This window comes from Crocuta crocuta, unplaced genomic scaffold (assembly GCF_008692635.1).
Source record: "Crocuta crocuta isolate KB4526 unplaced genomic scaffold, BGI_CrCroc_1.0 scaffold431, whole genome shotgun sequence".
Taxonomy (NCBI): Eukaryota; Metazoa; Chordata; class Mammalia; order Carnivora; family Hyaenidae; genus Crocuta; species Crocuta crocuta.
In genome coordinates this window covers 1807849-1832200 of record NW_027528859.1, presented here as the reverse complement: position 1 = coordinate 1832200, position 24352 = coordinate 1807849, and the positions used below count along the sequence as shown (strand labels likewise).

At 46.5% G+C, this 24352-nt stretch overlaps 1 protein-coding gene across 1 annotated transcript in view; it reads right to left on the bottom strand.

The window, feature by feature from the left end:
* Positions 1-24352, bottom strand: part of GABBR2 (gamma-aminobutyric acid type B receptor subunit 2) — a 351725-nt gene that overhangs the window by 198039 nt on the left and 129334 nt on the right. The window contains exon 3 of the mRNA XM_077756059.1: positions 9488-9710. Within this exon, the coding sequence (XP_077612185.1) occupies positions 9488-9710 (223 nt within the window). The remainder of the gene's footprint in view (positions 1-9487; positions 9711-24352) is intronic.

Here is a 24352-nt window from a genome sequence, read left to right as displayed (position 1 = left end):
ATCAAAGAAATGCAAATTAAAATAGCAATTGCCAAGGATCAAAAAAGAATAATATATAACATTGGCAGTGAGTGCTGTCATATACTGCTAGGCAACTCTAAATTGGTATGATCTTTCTGGAGGACAATTTGGCAACATGTACAAAAGGTTCCAAAATGTGCTTACACTATTTCTAGGAATTTATCCTCAGAAACTAATCAGAGATGTACACACAAAAATACAAGTATGAGTTTCCTGCATTTTTGTTTATAATCCGGGAAGATTGGCAACCTTCTCCATGTTCAACAGTGGAGTGATTCTCTTGAGTGATTATAGCATAACCATAGAGTAGAATTTTCTTCAATAGCTATTTGAAAAAAAAAAAAAAAACAGCAACAGAGAATATACATCTACTTCCTGTCCCATCCCAAAATGGCAATGATTTTAAAAAAATTTTTTAAATGTTTATTTATTTTTGAGAGAGAGAAAGAGAGAGAGAGAGCAGGGGAGGGGCAGAGAGAGAGGGAGACACAGAATCCGAAGCAGGTTCCAGGCTCTGAGCTGTCAGCACAGAGCCCGACGTGGGGCTCGAACTCGGAAATGGCAAGATGGTGCTGAAGTCCAACACTTAACGGACTGAGCCACCCAGGAGCCCCAAATGACACAGATTTTTTAAAAAGAAACATATCTGTGACAGCTCTGGAAAGCAGTGAAGAAGGCCACCAACAGACGGAATATTTGCAGAACTCTCGGAAGAAAGGGAACAGGCCATAGGATGAATAGGCCTGGAGGGAAACTGCCCAAAACACACCAGAGAGGGGTGTGGCGAAGGTAGGGGGGCTTCACAGGGTCACCAGACCCAGTGGACAGGCTATTACGAGTCACAGTGGGAGAGACTACCCACTGGCCTGGAAGAACGTTGCCCCTGGACTGCTAAATTTTTGTTTTTTAATATTTTTATTTATTTCTAGGAGAGAGAGAGAGACAGCGTGAGCAGGGGAGGGTCAGAGAGAGAGGGAGACACAGACTGAAACAGGCTCCAGGCTCTGAGCTGGCAGTCAGCACAGAGCCCGACGCGGGGCTCGAACCCACGAACCGCGAGATCATGACCTAAGCGAAAGTCGGACGCCCAACCGACTAAGCCACCCAGGCGCGCCTGGACTGCTAAATTAAAGAAGCCGTTTCTGTAGTAAGAACATGTATTTGTTTATACATACTCACTCATACACATCGAAAAAACTATAAAGACATATGCTATCGATGTTAACAACGACCTTTCAGTAGCTAGCTTATGGCTGATTTTTAAATTTCCTTTTTGCTCTTCTGTGTCTTCCAAGTTTTCTTCATTGAGTACATATTAATATTAGGGTTAGAACGCAATGTATTNGCTCCCAGGCTGGCTTGAATGGCAGGGCCCCCCCCACCCCCCACCTCCACCCAGAGACCTCCAGAATCTCCTTCTGGGCTTTCTCTCACCCCTGTGCTCCAGCACCCACAGGGCCTGGTGGAAGGTGTATTTATCTGCTATCACAGCCCTGGTGAGCTGAAGGACTGGCGCTCACCCAGACCCTGGATAAGCTCTGGTGCTTGGCATGACATTCCCACAGCCAGGCTTCCTACCCTCTCTCTAAGCAGGGTCCAGGGCTACTCCTTTCCTTTAAGAGTAGGGCTGTGTGTGTTGGAAGGATGCTCAGCTCTGGGCACCTGGCATGGAACGCCAGGGAGGAAGCATCCTGAAGGTCCTGGGTCTCCTCCCACACTGCGGACAGGGCAGCCATGTCCTTCCTGTTCTGAGCACCGCCGACGGGGCAGCCACGTCTATCCTATTCTGAAGTGTAGGGGGAGAGCTTCTCCTGGGGGCAGAGCCTCTGAGCCAGCCCACAGCCATCCAGGGTGGAGGTGTGCCTTGCTTCAGATGTCTTAGTCACCGCAGCCAGCCCTGGACAGCCCCCCCGAATGCCCCCTCAGGTGTGTGCACACTGCCGCAGAACACTGCCACCAGCATGGTGGGAGCACTGGAAACCTGCCTGCGATGGTTCTCACCCACTTGGGGGTCTTCCCACTGTGGGGGAATGCGCACGGCAGAGCACCTGCTAGAGGGTTGCACTTTCCCTTGCGGGCACTCACTGGAAGGAACAAGTGTTGTTTGAACGCTAGAGTCTGCCCCATGGAGCTTCAGCCTCGGGAGGCTGAAGGTCTTCAGGTCCAATTCTTGACCTTGACCTTGACCTTGAATTTCTCCCACTGAATATCTGCACCGGGCCAGGGCTTCAAGGAAAAGCCTATCACTTCCAGTAGCAGGGAAGCCAGTACTACCCTCCACTCCTTGCCCACTGCCGTGTGTTAAATGAAGAGGCAGCCGGATGGGCTTTCACCCATCCCAGTGGCTCCCAAACTCCAGTCCCTCCTGGACCCCTTCGGAGGCAATTTCACCACCTAAGTGCACCACCTCTGTGCTTGCTAGTTTTGTTTTTTCCTTTGAACAGCCTCGCTTTTTAACTGAGGTTTCCATTCTCGACAATAACATCGCTGAAGTGCGGTTTTGATGAGCTGGTAGTCTTTTCCTCCCTGGTCTATAATAGCATAAACACACAACTGTTAAAATTGCACAAAAATCCTATCACATACATACGCCCTGGGAAATAACGGACCCCCAAATGCCAAAGAGGCTGCTACAAACAGCTGTGTTGGTGTGGGCAGGATGGACATGGAGTCCCTGCTGGCTGGCCCGCAGGCCAGGTGTCTCCCAGAGCTGGAAGTAAGAGCCCAGAGAGGGAGAGGACGTTTCTTGCCTGGGGGCAGACAGCCATCGCCTAAAAGCATTAGCAAGTTTTCAGATGAAAGTTGGGCACAGGCTAGGGCACCAGGATCATTAGGATAAGACTCCGGTCTGTTAGGAGTCCCCTCCTGCCTCCTAATGACGGCAGATCTGTGGATGTGTGGGCTGCCCAGGTGACCCTGCAGCCTGGAGGGAAGCCAAGGACAGAAACCCGAGGTGCCTCGGTCCTTGCAGCGTGCCTGTCCCTTTTCTCAGATAAAGGAGACCTCGGAGCACAGTGACCTCAGCTGAAGGCTGCCCACTCCTCCAACATAGGGGTTCGAACACTCCAGCATACTGGGGCCCCCAAAGGGTCTGTTTCAGGGTGGCCAGGTGAAGCCCTCAAATTTGCTTTTCTAACAAGTTCCCAGACGACAATGACGCTGATGCTATGGGTCCAGGACTGTACTTTGGGCACCACGGCTCCAGAGGTTACCTGGAGTTACCTGGAGTGTTGACCCCTCAGAATGAACATCCCAGGATGACACAGGAGGAAAAAGAAGTCAGACACAAACTACAATGCGTGCATTTCCAGTGCCCCGCATCACTGCCACCCAGAAGCAGCTAGGATTCAGATCCTGGCCACTGCTGTTTCCGCTGGCTGGCCCAGGACTTTCCAGTGAGATCTCTAGAAGAATCTCCACCAATAAACAATGTCACATCCAAAAGAATGACCCAGGTAAGAAACGACAGAATGCCCTGGCTGAGGTCTGTGGGACTGTGACTTGCTGCCCGTGCAGCCCCTTCCCTCTTCCCTGAGTCAGCCCCGGTGACTCAGGCTAGGAGCAGGGATCTCTCTGCACCCCTCCCACCCCACCTCACCATCCTAGGTGCAGGCAGACTATGGGCAACAGAGGGGGCATCGTTGCATTTGCCCCCCTAGAATCTGGCCCAATGGATAGAGACACATTGACTGAAATCCTTGCTGAAGACGTACGTGCCAGGCAACATGCTGGGTGAAGGGATAGAGACGTCGGTGTGGCTCTTGTCCACAGGGGCTCCCCCGCGGGTGAAGGGGCAAATGGTGGGTCACACTGCAGTGTGCAAGGAGCCGATACAGAGAGAAGCCTGGGGTGGGGGGAGGTGTGGGGAGCACGGAGGCAGTGGCCGTCATCCAGCCTGGGGAGGAAGGTTGGCCAGGTGTGGGGGAGGACGGAGGACGGTCCTGCAGAGAGAAGCCAGCACGGAGGTGTGGCTGCACCAAAGGGGAAACGGACCGGAGTTCAGAGAAGGAGGTCTCGGGGGCCCATGAAGCGTCTCTCCAGCCGTGCCAACTTCATCCCTGCTTAGGACAGCGGGCTGATGACCAGCCAAGCTGGTTCCTGGGTTAGATGCAAGCACAAGGCCTCTGGCATCCACTGCTCTGTTATAACAAGCAGTAACTTTAGAGGAGGTGACCGGAGACCCCTCTGCTGGGGCAGATGGTGACTTGGCAAGCCGGGAAGGCTTCAAAGGGCCAGGCAGGCTGCGGAGGGCTGAAAGGGCTGCTGCTTTCAGGAGGAACTCTACAGATGGTGCCCTTTCGGCGCCGGACAGATCAAGGGCCTCGAGGATCCCACCCCTTGGGGGAGGTCTCTGGTATGGAAAGGTCAACCCCAGAAATCCTGAGATCACTTGAGGACCAGCGACTGAGCGGGGAGCCTCAGAGCCTGCTTGGAGGGCGGGGAGGAAGGGGAGCTGTGCAGCCACACAGCTGGGCTCCTGAGCGGGGGCGGCCATGGGCTAAGGAGCCAGATTCGAGATGATAATAAAAATAACAGCCACCTCTTGCATGGATCTTCTTAAGGGCCCGGCACTTCAATTAGCACCTTAAGTTTTAAAACACAGTTAATCTTCACCTCTACCCTAAGACTTAGGTACGTTATTATCATCCCCATTTTCAAGATGAAGAAATTGAGGCACCAAACGGCTAAGTAATTCTCATGCCCACACCCCAGGAGTGGCAGAATCAGGGTCCGAGAGCAGATATCCCTCATCACAAACTCTTTGTTAGGAGAGATCACAGAACTCAACTGGCCCACTCCCGTATCTTATAGAAGGGGAAACTGAGCGTGCTTAGCTGGCTAGCTGGGTCACGGAATTGGGAACCTACACTCGTAGACCACTGGACTTGGAACTTGGAAGGGGGAGGAGGCCCAGATATCCCTGCTGCTGTCTGCTGGTTCCCCAGGCAGCCCTGCTCACTGCCCCTTCATCTCTACCCCAAGCCCCGCGTCCATCTTGTTCCTGCCACACCCACGTGGAAGTCACTCAGCACTCCGGCGTCCCAACCTCCACTCCACTTGAGCTGTTCACACAGAGCCAGGGCCTGGCCCCTCCATCCTTCCTCCAGGTCTGACCGCCCCTCGCATCCCTGTGGCTCCCTCACCCCACACCGCCAGCCTTCCCAGAGACTTCAGAGGTCTACTTCCTCCAAGCCCACGGGCCATCTGTCTGCTCATCGCTCTCCATCCCCAGCCCCGTGGAGCACCCACTCAGCAGCACCCTCAATCTTCATCACCCACCCCCACCTTTGTCTTCCACCTGGCAGAGCCCCGCCCTCCACCCTCTCCACCCTGCCTCGCAGTCACCTTGTCACTGCACCTCAGAGGCCTGTCATGCTGCCCGGAGACCAAGGCTACTCTGAGAGCAATGTCCCCCACCACAAGAGGGCGCCATTCCCACCCTGACTTCCGGACGGAGCTGACTGGGAAACACATACTAACATTGGCAGCACGTTGAAATCACCTGGAGATTGAACAGATTCTAACACCAGGGTCATCTGGATTTTAAAAGCTCCCCAGAGGATTCTAAAATGTCCCCTCGCCACACAGGGGAATACTACTCAGTTGTACGAAAAAACAAATGACTGATACATGCTACCTGGATGAACCTCAAAAACATTATGCTAGATAAAAGAAGCGAGACACACAAAAAGTACATGTTATATAATTCTATTTATAGGAAGTTTCCAGAACAGGCAAAACTATCACGCAAGCAAATGACCCTGGGGCCAGGGGTGGGCCTTACCACAAACAGGCGTAAGGGAAACTTGCGGGTTGATCGGAGTGTGCTAACACTGGATTGTGGTGATGCCTGCATCACGATAGAAGTTTGCTAAAAATAATTAGACTGTACGCTAACAATGGATGAACTGTATGGTATATAAATTATATCCCAGAAAAGCTGTTAAAAGTTGTGGTGTGCAGGGAACCCAACTTTTAAACAAACCAATTCTCCAGTGATTCCAGCGAGCAGCCAGAGTCGAGAACCCAGTGAAGGAGGCCTGACTCCTACTGACCTTGAGGCCATGTCCATTCCTCCCTGGCCTCCACAGCACAGGGTCTGTGCACATGACAGACCTTGGCACACAGGAGGCCATTTATTTTATTTATTTTTTTTGAGTGAATGGATACTCATTCCCAGAGTTTGTCCCAGGAATTAGCGGAGTAGAGGATGTCCATTTAATGAGCACTTACTATGCAAAGATCTTTCACTTTCTTGTCCTGACTCTCTCATCTCTGAGTCCCTGTGGGGTTGGGATAAATATCCCCATTTTACACAAAGGGAACTGCCTGTGGCCACACAGCCCTGGCCTGGCAAAGCGGGGCCTAGAGATCAGCCTGTCTGATACCAAATCCTTCCTGTGTCTCTCACCTCACTTCAATCTTTGTGCCAGAGAGGGCAGGGCTGATGCAAGCTCTGCTCCGCAGCCAGCGGTGTTCACTAGGGACCTTGCTTGTTTCACAGCAGCTCTAATCCCTCCACATCCGACTCCACAAGGTAAAGGGAACTGCCTCGGGGCACACAGCCCTTGTGTGGCAAAGCAGGGTCTGGAGATGGGCCCGTCTGATCCCAGTCTCAGGCAGCCTCTGGTCTGGGCACCACGCACATCCGTGGGGTGGTGCAGCTGGTCCCGGGGTGGGATGGCCCTCAGCCCTGCACGTCTTTCAGCCCTTCTGGGATTCAGCTGTCCCCTCCCCACCTCCCCCTCCTACTTCAGGACTGCTTTCATTTGACCATCCTTCCAGTGCCCGGGCTGGGAACAGAAGTGCCTGACGCTGCTGATCGACCAATTTCATAAAAGGAATCCAGTTTCCCTCGCACTCACGAAAAGCTGTTAGGCCCTGGCGAGCCTCCAGTGCCTGCACTCCAGCGATGCAGCCCAGACATCGGGAGAGGGATGCCAAAACCCTTGGGCACACAGAGGAGTCAGCTGGCCTGGGAGATTTAAATCGAGAGGGGTCCTTGCCAGCAATACCACCAAGCAACATCCTGTCCTCAGAAAAGAGGCTTCCCACTGAGATGTCCTGAAGTCTCAGCTGAGGGCCCTAACACAGCTGTGTGGGGTGGAGATGCGGTCCCAAACTGTCAATACTCGACCCCGGCGAGGACAGCATACTAGAGAAAACAAAGGCTGACATTGGAGGGTCAGGCTGGCAGCACTGGGTGGGCCCCTTTATCAGCATGTGGCCAGGAGGAAGAAGCTAAGTGCCCTCCGCAAGCCTCAGTTTCCTCATCTGTAAAATGGGAACATAACCCCCACCCCCACCTCACCGGGCTGCTGCTGTGAGCATGTTTGAGAATCAATAAAACCCTCAACTGAGTGGGGACTAATTCATCTTCTTTCAACCAAGGCTTTGAGGTATTTCCAACCTCCAGAGTTGTAAGTAGTTCTCGCGTGACTATAGAAAGCTACGGATGGAAAGGAGCAGTGGGAAGTCTGACGGGCAGTCAGGATCCCAGCATTCAGTCCCGACTTTCCTGTAAACAATCTTTCGTGATTTCGGAGGTGCTCTGAAAACCTGAACTTTTTCCCTTCCCTTCTCTGGGCCTGTTTTCACTTCCATACAACGAGGAGGTTGAGGGAGGTGTCCCTAAAGGTCCGTCAGGCCGCGACAGCTCAAGACCCCACTGGGAAGAAGCAGATGTCTCCAAATCACTGCAGAGTCCGGTGCCGATGGGGTCACAGGAATGGGCGTCCCCACCCTCACCATCAACCTGCTTGACACTCATTTGGGGGCACTGGTCACTGCCGTACAAAAGGCATAAAAGGCGTTCTTGCAGCCAAAGTTTTTGCCGCGTTTGGCGATGAGTCACTCCTGCAGGGGTCAAGTTTCTTTATGCCTCTCCCCAGGGACTGAGAAACAGAGAGGTGGGAAGATGAAGTCTAGCTCTGCCTGAGAAAAGCCTGCCTTGTTTGGATAACCACAGACTGTGGGGCCAAACACTTCTGCTTTTCAAGCACCTCTGAAAACATCCCTCTCTGCGCGTGAACTTTAGTTTCCAAAGCTCTTTCAAATCTACGACTGATGTTGGCAAGAACCTCCAGGAAAGGCTATTGTTGCCATGTTTACAGGGGAGGAAACCACAGCTCAGAGGAGTGAGGGGACTTCTCCAAGGTCACACAGCCAAGGCGTGGAGTGGGCTCCCCTTGCCCCGGCAGAGGAAGGGCAGAGCCTCAGAAAGGAAGTACAGAGCTGCAGTAGAAACAGGTCTGGTGGTTATCACTGCTCTGCGCCCACCCCACCTCTGCCCCCCACAGCCCCAAGGGGTGAGTCGTCCCCGACTCCTGTCGCTGAGGTCCACCGACCCACACATTTCCTCCCCACGCAGCTCTTTCTCTTGGGCTGCTGAGCACATGTGGAATGGCTTGCTTTGCTACGATGCTCCAAATGTCCAGAGCACATGCGGGACGAAAGAGGAAAGCAGCAGCTACACGGTGAACGGGAAAAAAGGCAAGAGGTCATTCTGCACACACCTGAGTAGGGAAAACTTTCAAACATTTCCTAATATCCACTCTTAGTAAAGAAGCGTGGAAATGGGAATTTTCACACACTGCTGGTGGGACTAGAAATCGGAGCGGCCTCCCTGGAGGTCAGTTTGTCACAATATTTTAAATGATCTAATAATTCCACCTCTAACAATCTGTTACGGAGATGCCCACCAAGGCGGGGAGGTGCTGGCTGTGATACCAAAACGCTGCACACATTCAGCAAATTACCATCTATCCATCAGACAGAACACCATGGCCCATTAATAGGAATGAGGTCAACCAAGATCTCTAAGATCTGTAGTAAAGTGAAAAAAGCCAAAATTTATAGTAGGAAGTCATTTGGGTTTAAATACTATATTGAAAACGTTCTGGGCAGATGAACAGTAAACTCAAAGGAGTTCACTTGGCAGAGAGAGTGGGATTTAGGAGGGCTGGGCAAAGCAACACTTTTACTTTTTTTTACTATATATATTCAACTTTTTTTGCAAAAAAACAAAACAAAACCAAACCCTAAAACACCACATATGATGTCTGTGTGTAAGCCATTAAAATAAACAACAAATAAAACCCCAAATAAACCCACCAATCCACGATGACGCCAGAGCCTTCATTTAAGCCAGCTCCTCCCCAGACTCCCTGCACTGTAGAAACGCTCTTGGTGGCACGTGATGATTTTAGACGGTCACCCAGCATCTAACAAGGACAGCACGCCTACAGGGCCAGTAGGGGAATAAGCCACATGATTTAGACGAAAGACACGACAGAAGGGAAGGTTTCGCTCCGGAGCTCTCTTGGATGGTTTTCACCTCTCTGGTGCACAAATTCCTCAGCCACCAGCTCTAGTTTGTCAGTGGTAAGACGGCTGTGATCCTGCTAATGCAAGCATGCTTACAAGCCCTGCGGTATTACGCGCCCCTGACTGAGCCTTAGCTCACCTTGGCGGGAGGAGACAGCAGCTAGCAGGTAGGTGAGAGCGCGCAAACCTACCTCGGAGAACCTCTGCACGTCCTGCGTCAGCGTGCCCACTCGCTTCCACTGGTAATGCTTTAGCAGCTTCAGGATGGCTGGGTTCACCGCGTTATCCGATGGGACAGTCCGAAAGAAATAAGGGTATTTTTTCTTATCAGCCAGAACAGGTGTGGTCGCAGCGAAGGAAAGCTGGAAAACACAAAAGAGACAACACCTTAAACTGGTGGGTTCGCGGCTGTGAGCCCAGGATCATTCTGAACGGCACAGAGATCCAAATCCTGATGTGGGGCACGCACACACGGGGCAAGATATTCTTTAAGCCCTTTTATTGTGAAAGTAACACATTATAATGAAGAGAAGGTTTTAAAAATGCAAAAGAAGAAGGAAAAACATGTGCCAATAATTTATCCTTCACCAATGAACCACCATTAACATAATATTTAAATCCTTCTGCCCCTTTCCCATGCACAGTGATTTTTTAAGAGAGGTTCTTGAGAGATCATTCTACACACACAATTGAACTCCTCCCCACCCTTCACATTATCCTACAAGCATCGAAGCCATCCTGTTAAAAAAAAAAACAAAAAACAAAACTTCTTACAAACATTTTAATAGCTGCATCATATTCCAGCATATGAACATATCATGATTTACCAAATCCTCTCTAATTTGGGGGCATTTAGACTGTTCGTAATTTGTCGTTATTGTCATATTATTCTACAAGCTTCTTTGTGCAGAGCACTTTTTCCCCACATTTTAGGCTATTTCTGTAGCATAGAGTCTGTGATATAAAATCTCCCAGATAAAAGGTATGAACTTTTAAAGACTTAATACTTATTTCCCCCCCAAGTTGTATCAATTTACACACCCACCAGCCAGGTATAATTAGAGGGCCTATTTCTCCACAGTCATCACAACAGAGAGAAATAAGACATTTCTCTATATAATCTTATAATGATCTATCACTAAGAAAATGAATCATATTGCATTCATGGGCTGTGCATAATGTTGAGCCCATTTCCATGGGATCGTTAACTAGTAGTATGATCTATTTTAGGAGTTGCTTTGTCATGTCCTTTGCTTATTTTTGAGTGGTATTCTAATGCTTTTCTTACTGAATTTAATGAAGACTTTTTTTATATGTGAAGCATCCGAACTCAAACTATTGCAGTGGCTACAAATATACCAGTTTGTTTGCTTTTCATTGTGTGTGTGTTTTAATTTACACTCAGTAGTCAAATCTGTCTATCTTCCCCTTTATTATTCGTTCTCTGTCTTTTAAGTGCCAGTAAATTGCTAAATTGGATTTTAATTCTCTGTCCTCCAAGGCCCAGCTTAAATGTCACCTCCTCCGTCGCATTTCCTCTGATCTCTGCTCTCTCTTTCCTCCTGGCTTCATCCACAGAAGGTGCTTATCACACTTTTTGATCTTTGTTGTGTGAAGGTGGAAACATGGTATCTTCTTGCACTTCTAATTTGCATTTACCTTATTAGAGGTGAGGCAGAGTACCTTTTCCTACCCTCAAGAGCAATTTGTGGTTTGCTTCTGGAAACCGTTCACATCCTTTACCTGTTTTCCAAGTTGATTCTTAGTCTTTTTCTTGGTTGGTAGAAGGGATCCTTTATATTAATGAAACTAGCCCTTTGCAACAGAAGTTGCTAATTCCCCCTCGTTTGTACTTTTTCTTTTTATGTTTCATACAGTGACTTTTGACACAGAGACTTTTAAAAAATGTGGTTGAATTTATCATTTTTTTCCTCTTTTATGTCCTCAGGTTTTGCGTCATATTTAGAAAGGCCTTTCCTCCACTGAGATTATTAAATTCTTTTAGTCTGTCATTCACCACACTCCCCCTTCCCTCTCTTCCTCTCTTCCTTCCAGCCAGCCTCCCTCCCTTCCTTTTTCTTCCTTTTTTCATTTCATGTAAATCCTTCCCCAGAGAAGACACAGCCGAGGCAAGCTCACTCTGCCACCTGCTTTCTGCCCAAGCCCTTGCCATGCTCGCAGCAGCTCTAGACCTAATCCATCCCATAGTCCAATTTCAGCATCCAGGATCCAGTAGATCCAGAGCCCTCAGGACTCAGCTGAAGATGCTTTTACTGCCCCCCCAGTTACCTGAGGAAGTGCTCCTTCTCCCCCCCCCGCCACGCCCCCCAAGACTTCCACAGAGTGGTGCAGGGGAGACCTTATCCTTTCCTGGTCTGACTCAAAGGGTAGACACCCACTACCTAGTACCCCTGCATCTCTTGCACCCAATCAGCAACCTCAACACATCCCGTCTGTTGGAGATGAACATAAAATATCCCATCAGCTGTCCCCTGGAGCTAGAGGGTACCTGTAGGAATGAATTTCTAAGATCCTCACAGAGAGAGGGACATCATCCCAAGACTGGTAAAGGTCAAGCATAGAATGACTGTTTTAAAAAGTTCTAGGAAGAATAAGGATGAATGGGAAGAACATATAGAGAGGAGGATCTCTGCTGGACACACTGAGGAAGGCTTCCATTCAGAGTTGCCCAGCAGTGGAAGTCGTGAGATCTCTGCTCTGGAGATATGCACGTGGGGGCTGGACCATGACCTAATGGGACTACAGAAGGGATCCAAGGCATCTGTGAGCTCCCCAAAAACTATATGAAAAAGCTTGTGTGGGCACGTGTGCATTATTGACATGCACATTTTTCTGAAAAGAGGATCCATGGCTTCTATTGGATTCACAGAGAGGGTCCTACAACCCAAACAAGGTCAGCACTCCTGCCTGCAGGTGACATTTGGGTCCCAGGTGAGCACAAGAAATAGACGTTCTCTATAGTCTCCTTGAACACAGCATCTGTGACTTTTCTCTCAAAATTAAAACACTTCAAGCCTCCTACAGTCACCAGTGTAAGAAGGAGAGATCAGAAAAATTGGGGAGTAACTCTTTCAGGACATGGGATGGTGTAAGTGCCCTCGTTTCCCCCCAAAATGCTTGCCTAACACAATTTGGGAAATACTGGTTTTCCGATGTGATTTCTGAATCACACTCTGGTTGATACTTTATCGCTATTGTCCCATCAATTCCAGGTCCACAATTAATTGTTGCTTGAACAACCTCATATGTTTGCCCTGTAGGTAATTACAGTGGTTACTGTTCAGTGAATAAATGGCCCATTGTGTTTACAATGGGCTTGGAGTACAATATATGCCCCCAGTCTAAATCATGTTGGGTGCAAAATATTAACTGGCACTGGCATTTTCTGCCCCATTTGAGATAATGCACACTTTGATTGGATTGCTCTGCACCACCGTTCCCCTGGCTTTAGCCTCCTAAAACTTTCTTCTGTGGGCAGAGGTTGTACATGCCTCGTAGCGCTGCTGAATTTCAGAACCAGGGGAACTCGAGTAGTCATCTAGTTCTGGGGTTCTCAATATATTTTTATTGTGTTATTGGAATTGTGTTATTGGCTGTACATTGGAATCACTTGGGGAGATTTTTAAAAATATGATGCCTTTGTCCCACGCCAAACCAAGTGCATCAGGATCTCTGGACCTAGAGCTTAGGCGTCAATATTATTAAAAAACTTTGCAGGTGATATGATTCTCAGGGAGGGTTGAGAGCCATGAACATAGCTCAGCATCCCTAGTTTTGAATAAGTAGGCTAAAACCTAAAAATGGCAAGATATTCACATATTCACCACAGCCAGTAAGAGGTAGAAGTGGGACTCCAATCCAGGTCTACAGGACTCCAATGCCAGTGCTCTTTCTCCCCTTGAAGGCTGCCCACTTGCATCCTATGTGCTTGCTAGGCTAGGCCTTCCTTCCAGGCACAGTCACTCTTATGGCCCTAACTGGAATGCCTAATGTTTCTGGGCTCTCCTGCCTTATTTCACACAACCAAGTTCATTTCTTCTCTTTCTTTCTTCTTCCTTCCCTCCTTCCTTCCTTCCTTCCCTCCTTCCTTCCTTCCTTCCTTCCTTCCTTCCTTCCTTAAGTTTTTAAATTTATTTTCAGGGGGGAGGGAAAGAGAGAGAGAGAGAGGGAGAGGGAGAGAGGGAGAGAGAGAGAGAGAGAGAGAGAGAGAGAGAGAATCCCAAGCAGGCTCTGTACCACCCAACTTGGGGCTCCATCTTATGAACCGTGAGATCATGACTTGAGCTGAAATCGAGAATCAGAGGCTTATCTGGCTTCACTGCGGCACCCATGCACCTCCACAACCAAGTTTGTTTCTAAACAGACAAAGATGACTGCGGCTCTGAGTTAATCCCAAACCAAGGATTTATTTTGGAGAGTACTTTTAAATTTATTTTATAGTTTTGTTATCATTTCTAGTTTTGTCGCATTGTTTTGAGAATCTGGCATATTTAGTGTCTGCTTTTGGAATTTATTGAGATTTTCTTTGTGGCCCACTCTACAATCAATTTTTGTAAAAGTTCCATGGTGGCTGGAAAAGAGAATGCAGTCTCAATTTGTAAGCTATAAAAGTCTTTGTCAGACTTCTTATGCATAACAGATATAATCAACCAACGTATCATGATCACATGCTTTGTACTTCTGTTTACTTGATCTGTCAAAGACTAGAAGACTCATTGCATTTTTCTCTATTGTCTCTGACAATTTCTCCGTGTATTTCAACAATTTTTGTTTGATAGACTTTGATTTTATGTTGATCTGAGCATAAAAGCTTATTACAATTATATCTTTATTTTTCAGCAATGTATATCTTTGCCTAGTCCAAACACAGGCACTGAATCATCATTACATGAACTAAGAATTAAAATATTTGTCAGGGTAAAACAAACCCTTCTGTCATTTTATTACTTTTTGATTTACATTATATCCTGCATAATATTGAAACCCTTACTTCATTTAAACTTGCATTTGCCTGCCACAGATCTGATCCTCCTTTTATTTACATTCTGTTAAGACTATTTTAAAGTGTATATTTCTTGAAAAGAGCACATGGATTTTAAAACATATGATTATTGCTGTAATAAGTTCTTGACCTTGCACTTACCATCCTATTTGCAGTCTTACTCTTTTTGTATGCTTCCTATTTATTTCCTCAGGTCCTCTTTGGTACTCAGACTACATGTCTACTCTTCTCCATTCTGTATATATTAATCTTGCTTCTTGTCTCAAACTGCTGGAGTATCTTTTAATATTATTAAGAAGGGCAAGTGGTTGAAAACTTGCTGAGGATGTCCCTCGGTTGCTTTGACACATACATGGTAGAATTTAGCTGGGTATAAAATTCTTGGGCTACCCTTCTCCCCTATGAAACTACAAAGTGATACAGATGAGAAATCTGGGGCTAGTTTGACTCTTGTTCCTTTGTAGTTATCTGGTCATCTGGTGTCCTCTGCCTGGATCCCTGATGAATGTTTGCTCTTTACTCCTAGAATTAAAAAAAAATGGCCAAGACAGATCTTGGTGTGACATTCTTGATTTTGTCTGAAACACAGGGAAACCCTTCAATCAATACACCTCAGGTCTTTCAACTCATAAAAAAATATATCTATATATACTATAAATGTAGTTTATACCAAAAGTATATAATCTCTTGGCTCTTGTCTTCTGCATCTCCCAAGAGCATCTTATTGCTTTCCTCGTTTTGCTAATCTTTCTGGGATATGGTGGTGCATCATTATTATTCGACTCTGCAGACCTTTGACTGCAGTGTGGTTGAGTAGCTGTACATAAACAATTCAGCCACTTAGCTTGTTTGTTCTATGAGTTTGTTGATCTGCTTTTCAACAGCCTCAGGTTTAAGCTTTCCTGTCTCTAATATATTTTTATTGTGTTATTGAGATTTTCCATTTCCTAAGAATTTTTTATGATCACACCCTGACATCTTATCTCAGGCTAACTCATGGAGACCATGTTTTTTCTGCATATGATTGAGGATGCTAAATACATTTTGGAAGTTTTCTTCTTTATCTTACAACAGAACATTTTCAGAGGTGGACTCTTCCTCTGCTTTTTCTGCTTTGATTATTTTTGCAATATTTTTTCAAAGGCTGAATGTAAGACGTCTCTAATGTGCTCACTGTCAAAAGCAAGGCAGGTCTTTTCAGATGTGGCTTATCAAATAACATAATATGTGGATTGCCCTTGGCCCTCTTTTCTGTCTTTTTACATTATAATTGAATACTTTACCCAGAAAACTGAAAAAGAAGTATTTGGGCGTAGTCTTTAGTATCCAAGAGGCTCTCACTTTTTGCTGTTCTACATTAACGAGGTGACAGCTTTGCCCTCGGTGCCTAATTTTCTGATATTCTGAATCAACACAGTACATTACATTTCCATCACACACTGCTGCCAGGGTTTTTCTTTCTTGCCCATAAAACTGTATTGGGAGGTTTCTGCTTCCCAGTATGCACTGCACTCCTAACGCCCTCCTGTCTTCTCCTTACACAGCTCTCCCTAGCAATTTGGAGCTTTGTTTGAATTTACAAAGATAGATGAAAATGAAGAGAAGAAAGCATCTTGGTTGCTTCAAAGGTCAGCAACTGTTGAGCAGAGGTGTAGCTGTCCAATTTTCTGATTGGCAAAGCCCTGGGTCTCCAACACAGATTGTGTGTGTGTGTGTGTGTGTGTGTGTGTGTGTGTGTGTGTGAGAGAGAGAGAGAGAGAGAGAAGTCAGTGTGTTATTTTTCAGAACAATTGTTATTTTATGAGGCAGTGTCCAGAGAGAGAGAGAGAGAGAGAGAGAAGTCAGTGTGTTATTTTTCAGAACAATTGTTATTTTATGAGGCAGTGTCCAGAGTGGCTGGAGGCAAAGGTTTGTAGGATTTTATCAGTGTAGCTCCATCTATTTTAGAATCATCGAAGCTGCCAAATACCTAGAATCTTAGAGCCTCTTGGTTCTTTGAGGTAGGAATCACCATCCATTTTAGAGCCGGAGAAACCACGGAAAGAAAGGGGATATAGTTGTGCAAGGTCAGTATAGGAACTATGAAACTGGGCTTTGAAGTTCACATCTGGCTCTCTTTCTTCAACCAGCTCTGAACTGTGAGCTGGTTGCAGGTGAGATGAGGCCGGTGAAATGAGGCAATGATCCAACCCTGAAGGCCTGCTCCTTCTTCTGAGACCCAGTAGCACAGCAGGGAGGCAGCAGACTCCAACGTTTCCAAAGTCTCTCACACACAGCAAGTTTCAGTTCTGGGGGGCACCCCTTGACCAGCAGAGTAGGAAGGGGAGAGAGTCATCAGCATCTCTCTCCTGGCATGAAATACTTTGCAAGTTTAGGGTGTGCATACTGAACCATGAGTCACTTTAACATTAAGCTGAGGCCACTACAAGGTCACTTTAGGGACCTGGGAAACCGGGCTCAACCCTGTCTGTAGGACTGTGAGAACAAAGGCATCGTTTCTTCTAGGTGTCTGTTTTCCTCACCTCTGAAAATGATGGACGAAGGATTTCTTTTTTTTAAAGATTAAAAAAAATGTTTTATTTATTTCTGAGAGAGAGAGAGGGCAGGGGAGGGTCAGAGAGAGAGGGAGACACAGAATCCGAAACAGGCTCCAGGCTCTGAGCTAGCTGTCAGCACAGAGCCCGATGCGGAGCTCGAACCCACAAACTGTGAGATCGTGACCTGAACCGAAGTCGGACGCTTAACCAACTGAGCCACCCAGGTGCCCCAATAAGACAAAGGATTTCAAAGGTTTCTTGCGACCACACAATTCTGCTTTTCTCTCCAACAACTTCCTCCAGTTGAGGAAAATGATGAAGAAGTTTGTTCGCTTTGTGTGGGTATGCGTTTCATTTGATCTGATTTGTTCAGATAATTGCCTTTGTGTTTCACTTCTCTTCGCAGATGTAAGCCCAGATGAAAAATGTAAATACACCTCCCAACCTCAGGATCTTTATTAAATTCCGAGTCACTGATGAATCCTTGCTTAAATGCAATTCATTCTTTCCCTGTTTTGGGGCCTCTGACTTTAACTTTCCTGCAGAGATACAGGCACTTTTCAGGTGGAGAGTACATCTGAGAGCGGCCCTCGTCGCTAAATCCTAGGTGAGAAACTGGGGCCAGAAGCAAGGGGGCCAGGCTAGGATGGAGGCCTGCTCTTTTCTCTGCTTGGTTTAATCTCTTTCCATGGGTTTGCTGACTGTTTCTGTAATTAAATGAGGGAAGTATTTGTCATCTCGGGTCCCTTTCAGCCGAGATGAATGGAATGCAACTTTCTCAGGAAGCTTCTGACAAAACCCTGTTTGTGGCCAGTGCCAGGATGTATACAAAGGCACTGGGCTGGGTGCGTTGGGAACTCGGGCCTGCTTTAGGTCTGCGCCAGGTCACCGCTGCACCCAGCCCCGGCAAAGGACTGTTTGGACACAAAGTGCCTCTCCAAAGATGCCCGTGAGGTTAATGTGAGGCAGAGCAGCTGCAAAGCATTTCCCAAGTTAACGACGGGAAAGGAATGCCTGGCATTGGGTGGGTTCTTCAAGCCCCACTCCCGCAAAGGGCTTGCCGGGGCATCGTGCAGACACCTGCTCTAAGGTCAGAGGCCTCTTTGGTCAGAGTTCCCGGGCTGGACCCACCGAAGGAACGATCATTTCTCCTTTTTGTTAATGAGTGTTAGTTTTTAATCACTCAGAAGCGTACATCAGCCTGCTCCCACCACCCACTTTCATGCTATATTCTTCGGGGGCGGCTCAAAACTATTCGTGAGGGAGGTAGAGGAGGCATCACTGTCTTCGTTCCTCATGGAGAAACTGAGGCTCAGGGAGGTACAGTGACATGCCTGAGACCATGCAGCGAGGAAGGAGCAAAGCTGGGATTTGAGCTCAGGTGCTTTGACTCCTTGAAGTTATTGCACGATGAACCGTGGGGCAAACATTGCATTAAGGGCTTAGCATTCACTTTCTCACTTAATGGGCAACACAATACTATGAGGCAGACACTGCTATGATCTGCAATTTTCAGATGAGGAGACCGAGGCTCACAGAGGTTCAGTCACTGGCACGTGGTCACCCAGCCAGCCTCAGGCAGAGCAGGGAGATGAACGAGTGTTTGCTCTCTCCATGGACTATGATGCTTCTATAATTAACGATTTCCAAAACACATTTACTTCTTTAGTCTAACTTTGATCTTCGCAACAACCCACCATATTGGTAGAGTAGACAGTCTTACTCTCATTTTATAAATAAGGAAACTGAACCTCAGAGAGGCTGAGCATGTGACTTAAAGTCACACGTGAGCAAGTGGCAAAGGCTAGGGCTTGAACTTGGGACTTTCCTTTTTGGCATGCAGCTCTCTCTTCCAAAATTCACGGCTGCTTCCTAGGGAGGCACCCGGTACAAGAAGAGAAAGCAACTAGCACAATTTAAAAGAAAGGAGAAGAAAAAATGAGACTTGCTTAAAAGAAACAACAATAATACTGAACCACTGGCTTATTATGCTTTCGATTCCCTAAGGTGGTCCAATTCAATTATGTGAAACAGATCTCATACGTATATTTGGTTTTTTTATTTAAGAGAAAATTCTTCATATTTTTCTTTTTAAACTTTTATCACGAAATATAAACTACATGTAACTGTATTAAGTGTATGAAATATACATGCTCAGCTTAAGGAGTAATACCAAAACCAAGATTCCACTGCCCATCACCTAGTTTAAAAAATAGCTTTTATTTATTTATAAATATTAAATGACAAGGTAATTTACTTTTTTGCTCTTTTAGATACAATCTTTTGCTATGTGGCATCCTGTAATTTTTTACTCCTTCGTTCCCCACCTCAGCATTTCTATTATTATATTATGTAAAGAAGATTGGAAAACAAAGAGTACTGCCTCAAATCCCTTTGTTTTTCTTTTTTAAGTCAGAAATAGGAGTAAAACAGAAAAAGCAAAATCAAGCTAGTGCTGAGAAAGTAGTATGGTCCATAAGGGTAGGAATTCAGGGTTTCAGTTTGGATGGGTTGGGTCTAAGCGCCAGGTGCACTACTCACTATGCAATTTCAGGAACATTCCTTCACCTTTTGGGATCTGTCTCCCTCTCTGTAACCCAGGGTGACATATGTCACCGCACTCCCATCTCAGGATCAGAGCAGTACCGGCACCCAGTGAATGATGGCTAATGTCAGATCACTACTTCCAGACTTAGACGTTACGAGGGTTAGATGATATTCCTTATCCTTATGAAAGGCCTTTTAACTTACAAAGCTCCTCCCTTAGGGACACCTCAACCCCGTGGAAGGCAGCAGGAAGAGGAGTATACCCACTGGACAGGTGAGGTGCCTCAGTGAATGAATGGGTTCACTCGCTGACACGTGGCTGCCACCAGGCAGAGACGCAATTCTAAATCAAGCCCTCTAAATCCTAATCTGGCAAATGTAAAATGGCTTGTTAATTTAAAAAAATAATGATGATTATATTGCTTGTCTAGTTGTGTACAATTAGAATGTATGTCTTTAATTTTCTCTTAAACTTCTGGTAAAATGTTCCATTTTCCCTTCGCAGCTGTACAGGTGACAAATGTAGGAAATTAGCAAATTACATTAGAATCCTCTTCGGCTTCCTCGGCTCCTTTGCACTTTGCTTTCAGCTGATGTCTTTATGGGTAAGAAGTGCTCTCGTGTGATGACAGCTGTGAAGCCAACTGCCTTTTAATTACCACACTGCAAAAATCATGTCTCCTCATGTCAATTTAGCACCTCTAATTAGTCGATAGGTTGACATCACATCTATAAGAGGAGAAAGGTGTGCTGGGGCCCACCTCGATGCTCGCAGTGAAAGAGATGCGGCATTTCTGTCTGCTGGATCCTCCCACCTCTTTGGGGCCAGCTCCTACTCATCTGCCCAGGCCTACGCATAGCCACCTCCTCCAGGGAGCCTTCCCTGCTAGCCCTCAGTTCTCCCAGTACTGTTTTTTCCCCTTGCTATGGGAAGGCTGGATCTCAGGGACATCAGGTCTCCAAAAAAAGGGCTCATCTTGGGCTCAGTTCACCCTTGAGCCAACGCCTCCCATGACCAGGGGAGGGAGCGGAAGAACTCTGGACTCCAGACCTCTGAGATTTGCTTCATGGTCAGTCCGGGGAAAATTAATTAAGTTGAATCAAGATAAAATATTCAAAGGTGCTTTCCAAGAACGTGAAGTCTTCTTCGAAAGGGTAGAGGAAGTCATTCTGGACCAGCGGGGCTGGAGCTGGGGCGCAAGGACATGAGCACGGACACATGGCCCAGCTTCTCCATATACCAGCTGCAAGTCTGCCAGCAATGTTAGGTCTCAGTTTTCTTACCTGTGAAAGGGAGAGAATAAGTCCTGTCTTGCCTAACTCTCCAAGGCTCGTAAAAACTAATTGAGAACTTGGATGTAAAAATGTTTTCTAGGAAATAGATCCCTGTGCTGATGGAAGGCAAGGGTTATAAAACCCACCTGGTGTGGTCGCCCTTCACCTTCACCTTTTCTACTCTTTCAGCCTCCTTTCTCTCCCTCTCATACCAGTCCTCTATTTCCCAGATCTTATCAGGCCTCTCTCACTCCCCTATGAAGAAGCTTCCCCCCCCTCCCCCCACCCTCAGTCTAGGCCAGCTGGTCTTCCTCCACCCTACCCCACCAGAGCTTATCACACTGTAGGTACATCCTTACTTCCCCCAATGCTCCTGTAAGATAATAACAACTCAAGCTGTCATATAAGAAGCATTCAAATATTTGCTGAATAAATGAATGTATGAATGAACGCAAAGGCAGCAAGCTTCATGTGTGAGGTCCCAGGGAGAAAATGAGGATCAATGTATGACTGTTTCGGGGAGGCTGATATGGATCAATATACAGAAGAGTATTTGATAATGAGATATTCAAGAATGAATCAAAATCTTGCAAAGTACTGAGTTGTCCATCACTGGAGGTATTCAAGGAGATGCTGAAGAGTCATATATCTATCAGGGTCATAAAGGGGATTCCCAAACCAGCAGGGGGTGGCATGAGTCAGTGTTGGGGCCTGTGTGTACTGCTGGTGGTAAACCCAATGATTTTAGTTGAGCCCCAGATTAATATTTTATATCTTCACAGGCATCTTTTCTCTTTCCTACTTTCACACTATCTTCTTAGAAAATGATACTGATTTTCCATTCATGGTCTTTAAATAAAAGGATGAGTGTATTTCAGGGGGAATACTAAATAAGTTAACAATAAAGTGGTATGCCCAAGGGTCTATGTGATCAAGGAACCGCTGGATTGCAGGTTCATTAAGGAGTCTTATAAAAATATATAGTCCTCATGGGGGGGAGGAGAAGGGGGGGATGGGCATGGAGGAGGGCACTTGTGGGGATGAGCACTGGGTGTTATATGGAAACCAACTTGACAATAAACTATTTATAAAAATATATAATATAGTCCTCAGAAATAAAAATCTCCACAAATCTCCATCACTTTCCATCAGATTAAGTCATAATATGAATTTAAACAATATAGCAGGAGTTAGACTCTTATCGGGGCACTGGAGAATGAGCACTGTCAGAAGTACCACAGGCAGGGTAGATAGATCTCTCAAATGAAAGAAATTAATTACATTTAAAAGAGAAAATTAACTGTACAAGTAGAAATGGCCTAAGTAAGAGGGATGCCATATTTGGCAATAGTGGGGACACACTTATACTAAAGGTTATTCTTTATTCGTCTGAAATTCAAATTTAGCTGAGCACCTGTATTCTTTCTGGTAATCCTCAATAACCATTCAAGCGAGAGACGGTAAGTAGGCTGGAGCCTATGTGACATCATGAGCAGGCTGACAGTGGCTGCAAAAGAAGTGGGTTAAGTCAGTGAAGAGCGTGCGGTGATCAATTAGTCATGCCTGCAGGTAGCACAGGACCGGGAATAACGGCACCAACGTCATTCATGTCTCTGCCATCCTGAACGTGTCTAACAACTCCTTATTTTACACCGTGAGGACCAGAGGGGACCAGGGACTTGCCCCCGCTCACAGCTCGAGCCCACAGCTGGGCTGGGCTAAACTCATTTGTCGCCCCATGCTGCCTGCTCCAAATCAAAACAGAATGCCACCAACGCCATGATTATGTAATTTCAGACTGTCCCCAGCAAGCATGACCACCCACATCATCGCCAGAACGCACACAGCCAGTCAAAGCCTCCACCTGATCCAACTTATCATCATGACTACATGTGAATGCCCTAGAATAACACAAAAGATGTGAAGCAAAGTCCATGTACACCGAGGGCTCTGTGGAAGGTGATGTCATTATGACCAAAGGCGCTCAGGGGTCTGAACCACTGGGCTCTTCATGAACTATCTCAGGGGCTCTCTTGGTAGTGCAATTACACTTGGTTCTTGGTAGAATCTGCAGACAACTGTGCTTTATTACAAAGCAGATATTTCACGTGCTGTTTACTCAAGTAGGTGGGACAGAACTAAATTTGGGCTTTCTTCTCCACTTTTCTGCTGCCCCCCCCCTTTCTGGGCCTGGGGTTTCTCGCTGTTAAAATAAGGAGATGGCACTGGGCGGCTTTTTATTTCAGCTCCACCATTTCACGAGTTTGCAGTTCTGCACTTAATTGACAAACCAAGGCGGGATTCTTTCTTGAGGCGAGAGAATGAAAACTGCAGCCCTCCGAGACTTTGGCAGAGGGGTTTGAAACCAGCCTCTTTCAAGGCAGTTATTCAGTCTAATCATCTTACGTCTCCATTTGGTTATTGGCCTTTTACTTTCTGCTCTTCTTAATCAAGTTCATTCATTCGTTTTCTCATTCATTCAGCAAATATTATTTTCCAGAAAAATTGCAGATGCATTCCCTGGGCCCACAAATCCCACTTCACACTGGTGCACACATGACATGCGGCCCAGGTTACTCCAGTAGACCGGAAACAACCCAAATATCCACTGGTGGAGGACTGGCCATACACACGATAGCACATCCACCTACAAAGGTGTCCTGTAGCTATAAAAAAAATCAGAAATGTCTTTATATACTGGGAAAACAGTGAGCTCTGGGGGAAAAAAGTAAGGTGCAGAATAGCATATCCAGTACATTCCCTTTGGCATAAAAGAAAGGAAGAGGAGGGGCACCTGGGTGGTTCAGTCAGTCGAGTGTCCAACTTCGGCTCAAGTCATGATCTCGCGGTTCGTGGGTTCGAGCCCTACATCGGGCTCTGTGCTGACAGCTCAGAGCCTGGAGCCTGCTTCAGATTCTGTGTCTCCTCCTCTCTCCCCCCCTCCCCTGCTTGCACTCTGTCTGTCACTCTGTCTCTCAGAATAAATGATAAACATTTTAAAAAATGTTTTTAAAAATTAAAAAAAGAGAAAGAGGAATAAAAACACACACTTACATATATTGGAATGAGAAATCCTAAATAAAAAACTAACAAAAATGGCTATCTACAGGAGGGGCATGGACCAGAACAGAGGGAAGTTGTATCAGGTCCAGAAATTCTCTACTTGTCACATATTTTTTTAAAAAATTTAATGTTTATTTCTTTTTGCAGGAGAGAGAGACAGATTGTGTGTCGGGAAGGGGCAGAGACAGAGGGAGACACAGAACTAGAAGAGGGCTCCGGCTCCAGGCTCTGAGCTGTCAGCACAGAGCCTGACGCAAGTCTCGAACCCACGAACCGCGAGATCATTACCTGAGCCTGTCGGATGCTTAACTGACTGAGCCACCCAGGCGCCCCTCACATAGTTTTGACTATAGAATCATCTAAAAGTTGTATATGTTTTAAAAAGAAAATTAATCAACAACAGCAAAAAAATCAATCCCTAAGGACTGAAAACAAAGGCACTTAAGAGTATAAAAGTTACTAATATAATCACACGAGGAAAAGTCTATAAAGAAACTTCTGGATGCATCTTCACTGTCCAGCTAGAAGAGATAGAATCTCCTCCTTGCCCCCACCTTAC